This window comes from Myotis brandtii, unplaced genomic scaffold, assembly GCF_000412655.1.
Source record: "Myotis brandtii unplaced genomic scaffold, ASM41265v1 scaffold314, whole genome shotgun sequence".
In the NCBI taxonomy this organism is placed as follows: Eukaryota; Metazoa; Chordata; class Mammalia; order Chiroptera; family Vespertilionidae; genus Myotis; species Myotis brandtii.
The window spans coordinates 1,133,181-1,138,386 of record NW_005362033.1 but is presented as its reverse complement, the minus strand read 5'-3'; the positions used below and the strand labels follow the sequence as shown (position 1 = coordinate 1,138,386).

General features: G+C 68.0%; 1 protein-coding gene across 1 annotated transcript in view; it reads right to left on the bottom strand.

The window, feature by feature from the left end:
- The window catches only part of RAI1 (retinoic acid induced 1), a 73,229-nt gene that overhangs the window by 7,414 nt on the left and 60,609 nt on the right, over positions 1 to 5,206 (bottom strand). The window contains exon 5 of the mRNA XM_014542802.1: positions 1,218 to 5,198. Coding sequence (XP_014398288.1) covers positions 1,218 to 5,198 — 3,981 coding nt within the window. The remainder of the gene's footprint in view (positions 1 to 1,217; positions 5,199 to 5,206) is intronic.

The following is a 5,206-nucleotide window of genomic DNA, read 5'->3' as shown; positions in this document are numbered from 1 at the left end:
CAGGGCGGGAGGGCGGGCGGGCCTGGGGCCTGAGGCTGGTATTCTTTCCAGCACCAGGAGGCCTGGACCTACTTCAGGACGCTGCGAGGAGCCGATGCCCAGACAGCAGGAGGAGGAAGTAACGCGTGAGGAGGGAGGGGGCGCCAGGGCGGCCGCTGTCCACAGCCGAGAAGGGAGCAGCGGTGTCCTGTGGGGCCAGGTGTCCTCCGTGAGGATGGAGGCCAGTGGCAGGACCTCTGGGCGCGCAGCCGCCTGTGTCCCCACGCAGGGGGAGCCCAGGCACAGGAGGCAGCGGCAGCGGCTGGCCCACAGCCAGGGGTGGGCACGAGAGGGGCGGCAAAGGGCAGGTGAGCCGGCGGGGAGGGGCAGGCCGCGTGGAGGTGGGCCGAGGAGGTGAGGGCGAGAGCCCGGGGCTGGGCTGGAGCTCGGCCTCAGGGAGAGAATGCTGAGCCCCGGCCCTGGCCCTGGCCCTGGCCCAGGTGCCTTCTGCTGACGGCTGCCAAGTCTCTCATGCCCTCTGCAGCCCTCGGAGGGGAGTGCAAGCAGCCCCGGGCACCCCAAGCGGGCGTCACCCTGAGGGGACCGGGCTCCCGCTGCTGTCCCTAGTTCTAGCCCAGGAACGTCAAGGGCACTCAGACAGGCCGGGCGTGGCTTGTGCAACCTTCACCGCCACTGACTCACTTCATCCTCCCGCCCTGGAGACGCGCTGGGGAGAGCCAGGTGACGTCGAGGGCAGTGCTGGGACCGGAACCAAGGTGTCAGCCAAGGGGCTCTGAGCCCCGTTTATGGGGTCCCTGGACCTGCCTGGGGGGCTCGCGGAGGGACACGCCCCATCTCATGTTGTCTGAGGGGCTTGTCCCCAAGTCCCCACCCGCTGCCTGAGGTGCTGGTGCCAGGGGGGCCTGCTCTGTGGGCACCCTGACATTCAATTCTGGGAGGCGCCCCATCCTCTGAGCCTCAGCATCTCGGCTGATTCCATGAGCATGTGAGGCCAGCCGGGCCCAGAGCTGGGCACTGGGCAGCGAGGGGCCGCAGTGGCAAGCCTGGGCAAGGCGGGGCAGTGCTCGGCCTCATGGGTGCTCCAACTGCCCCAGCTCCTCCGAATACTTGGTCATGTGCTGATCGGCCCCAGTCGTTGTGCTGGAGAGGCAGGGGCTCCCTGACTGCCTGTCCTGTGGGACCCGGGCCCCCCCACCCCGGTGGGGCTGGCCTCTTACCATGTCCAAGGCCACCTTCATGGCCTCCTGCAGCCCAAAGAGCTTCCCGGCCACCAGGTAGACCCCACCCGTCCACACAGCGCAGGCCTCGTGCACCCAGTGCTCCTGGGTGTCCCCGCCAGGCTCTGCGGGGGCCTCCTTGCTGCACTCATGCTTGCGGGTCTTGTCAGCCACTGGGGCCACCTCCTCACCGCCGTCCCCTCGCCCGTCACAGCAGTAGCAGCTCTGCAGCCTCCGGGACAGGCCCCGGGCACTGGTGCGCAGCGAACCCTGCTTGGCCAGGTCAGCAGAGCCGTCGGGCCTGGGGGCTTTGCTGGCAGCGACGGCGGCTGCACACTCAAGGCCCTTGAGTGTTCTCTCGAGGGGCAGCGAGGCCTCCTCACAGGTGCCCTCCAGCCGCACCTTCTCCTTGAGTTTTGGCTTCTTTTTGGGGAGGCAGTGTTCGGGGTAGTAGGGCCCACAGAGGTCCCCGAGGTCCTTGAAGTTGGCCGGGTTTTGGCAGAGGCAGCAAACAAGGCAAGAGGTACTCAGGGCCTTGGAGACCACGGGCCCCAGACGCATGGTGGAGGAGAGAGGCAGAGAGGGCCGGGGCTGCAGGACAGAGCCTCCCGGGAGCGTGGCCAGGGAGGCCCCAGCTGCGTCCAGGGAGGACGAGGACGAGGACGAGGAGGCAGAGGAGGCAGGTTTCCTGTGGGGCTTGGGCTCCTCCCCAGGGGAGTTGACAACAGTGCATACAGTGGTGAATGCATCTCGCTTCTCCACCCGCACGAAAGGCGAGAAGGCCGGGGCGCGGCTGTCTGCCCGCAGCCGCTTGCACGCGGAAATGTACTTGAGGCGGATTTCAGGCTCTGCAGGATCCAGAGGCAGCGCCTGCTGCTGCTGCCGCCGCCGCTTGGCACGCCCCTTACAGGGTGAGGAGCTGGTATTCTTGGCGCGGCCCCGAGTGAGGCGCTTTCGCTTGGAATAGTTGCTGCAGTTGGCGTGGCCCGGCTGCTTCTGCGCCCTCATCTGGGGCTGGCAGGACCTGCTCTCAGGGGGCTGGGGGGCCAGGCCCAGCTCCTCCACCTTTGGCTTCTTGCTTCCTCCACCAGGGCTGTCCTCACCGCCACCCTGCATGCTGCTGGCCCTGTCTCGGGGAGTCAAGAGCAGAGCAGGGCCTGCATGGGGCTGCTTCTCCGGGGGGCCTTTGGGGAGCCCCAGGGCTCCGGCCCTGCCTTTCCGGCTTCTCTTCTTCGGCGCCAGGACCGTCCTGCTGAGGGGCAGGGCCTCTGGGGACGTGAAGTCCTCGGTTTTGAAACAGTCAGTTGAGGACAGTTTCTTACTATTGATGAGTTTGCCTTTGAAGGATCTGTTGGATGTATTTCTGCAAAACGGGTCGGTCCCTGAAGCTGCCAGGAGCTTCTGCCCGGTGCCCACACTCAGGAGTCCTCCCGCCCCGCCCGGGCTGCCCCTGGCGCCCTTGAGCCCACAGTCCTTCTCAGGGAGGGGCGGGCTCAGGGGGCTCCCAGGGGTGGCCCCTGGCACTTTGCAGGCAAACTTTTTCAGGTTGGGCGAGGTGATCTTCTGCACAATGGCCTCCAGCTTCAGGCCCCGGCCTTTCCGGGGCGGCAGCACCTTGGTCTTCATGGCTCCCTGGCAGGCCACCCGCGAGGCCAGCTTCGGACAGGTGTCAGGGGTCTCCGGGGGCGGGGGCTTCGGGGTGAGCTCGCTAGTGCCCTTGGCGGGCTTGGCTTTCTTGGGAGAAGACATCCTCTTGAAGAGGGTGGGGGAGCCCTCAGCCTGTTCCTCCTTCATGTCCCCCCGGCCGCCACCGGCATCGCCGCCGCTGCTCCGTAAGGCCAGGTTCCGCCTCTTGGTGGGGACTGGCGCCATGAAGGCCGACTTCCTTTTGAGTGCGTGGAGGGGCCGGTCAGACAGCTTGCCACCTGCACTGGGCTTGGGGGCCCTCGCCCGCGGGCTGGCCCGGCCCTCCTTCTGGGAGTTGCCAGAGACCTTGAATGTGGCAGGCAGGTGGCTGCTGGCAAGGAGCCTCTTGGTGGCACGGCAGCTGGGGACCCGGCTCTCCGAGGGCCGCCGCTTGCAGGGGAAGGCCTCCTGGGTCTTGCTGCGGGACCGCAGGATCATGGAGCGCTGGTCTCTGCCGGGCGTGCTGGGTGAGTCCGTCTCCTTGGTCTTGGAGCCCAGGGGGCTGCTGTCGGACGCGACGGGCAGGGCAGCAGGGTTACTGGGGCTGGACGCTGCCTTGGGGGAGGGCTTCCCGACCCGCTTGCCAGACTTGAAGGCAGCTCGCTGCTTGCCCCCCAGTTTGTCTGGGGGGGCAGGAGTGGTGGTCAGTCCTGGGGGTCCAGGTGTGCGGGGCTCACTCAGGGCTGTGAAGGAGCGGGTGCACATCCGGGGGAGCCCTTCCGAGGCCCCCCGGCCCGGGGCCCCTGCCCCTTCCATCTGTCCCTGGGGGGGCCCCATGCAGGATTCTGGAAGCAGGAAGTCTTTGGGCAGAACTGGCGCCCTGCACGGGGAGTCCTCAGCCTCGGGGAGCCCCCGATGCACCCGCCGGCTCCGCAAGCTTTTGCCCCGTGGCACGGGCTCTCTCTTAGCAATGGGCGCCTCGGGGACAGCGGGCTTGTTTGGCTTCTGGACCAAGGAGGTCTCGGGGGCCAGGGTGGCGGGATCACCCCGAGTCAATGCCCCATTGGGCCCCTCTTCCCCGGGCTTCATGTGGGACAAGGAGGACTCAAACCAGCTCTGCACCTTCGACTCGGCGCCCACGGTGGGACCCAGCAGGAGGACAGACTCTCCGGAGAGGTGGCAGGGAGAGCCCCAGCCGGCCTTGGGGTCCAGCACCTCCTCCACCTCCTCCTTGGTGCACATCAGCGGAGCCTTCGGCGACAGCGGGTCCTGCACGCTGGGCCTCTGCCCGGGGCTGCCCAGGAGCTCACACAGGGACGAGTACTCCTCCTCAGCCTCCAGGTCCTCCTTCCTGCCAGGGGCCGGCAGCAGCGGGAGGTCCCCGAAGTCTGTGGCGGCGCAGCAGTGCCGGCTGTCCTCCAGCCACGCGTCGGCTTTGCCTACCTCAGGGCACTGCAGCAGCCCGCCCGCCTCCTCCTTCACCCCACCCGCCTCCTCCTGCTTGGAGTCCTGGGGCACTGTGGCCTTCTCCCCCGGCTCCTCCTCCCGGAAGCCCAGGCAGGCTGAGGCCTCGTGGGCATTCTCCTTGCCGACGCCATCCGAGGCCTTCCCACCCTGCTCCAGAGCCTTGGGGAGCTCGCTGGGGTGCAGCCCCCACCGAGGACAAGCATCCCCCAGGTTCTCCTCGGGCCAGGAGAAGGGGTTGGCACTGTCCGCTGAGCCGGTGGCGGCTGTATCGGGGAAGCAGTCAAAAGCTGCTGTGGGGTCTGAAGTGGCAGCCCCGAGGCTGGGCCCGGGGCCAAAGGAGAGGGGGCCAGTTGTCTTCTTGGGGTCCGGGGTGACGACACCCACAGAAGGGTCTTCAAACAGCCCTGGGCTGAAGTCCTTGGCGTTGCCACCCTTGTCCAGCTGTAAGGCCTCGGGCACGGCCTCGGGCTCCCCTGGCCGTGGCCACGCGCTCTTGGCCACGGAGTCCAGGCAGGCGCCGTGGCTCTCCAGCGAGAAGGGCTTGCTGGCATCCTTGGCGAGGCCGGGCAGCGGGGCCCACGCCTTGTCGGCCTTCTCGCCGATGGCCTCCTGCAGCCCCAGGATCTCGGAGGCCAGGTCCTCCTGCGCCAGGGCGCTGAGCAGCAGCCGCGGGCAGTCCTGCTCGCCCGCCACGAACTTGGAGAAGCTGTCGAGCGGCAAGCTGCCGTGCAGGCTGTGGAAGGAGTCATCCGACTTGGTGGACATGTCGTCAGGTGAGGTCACGGAGCAGGTGGACACGGACTCGGGCTTGGCCTTGGCGTTGCTGCTGACCCTGGCGGGGCTGCCTCGAGCCTGGCCGCAGTACAGGAAGCCGCGCTCCAGCGGGTCCTCAGAGC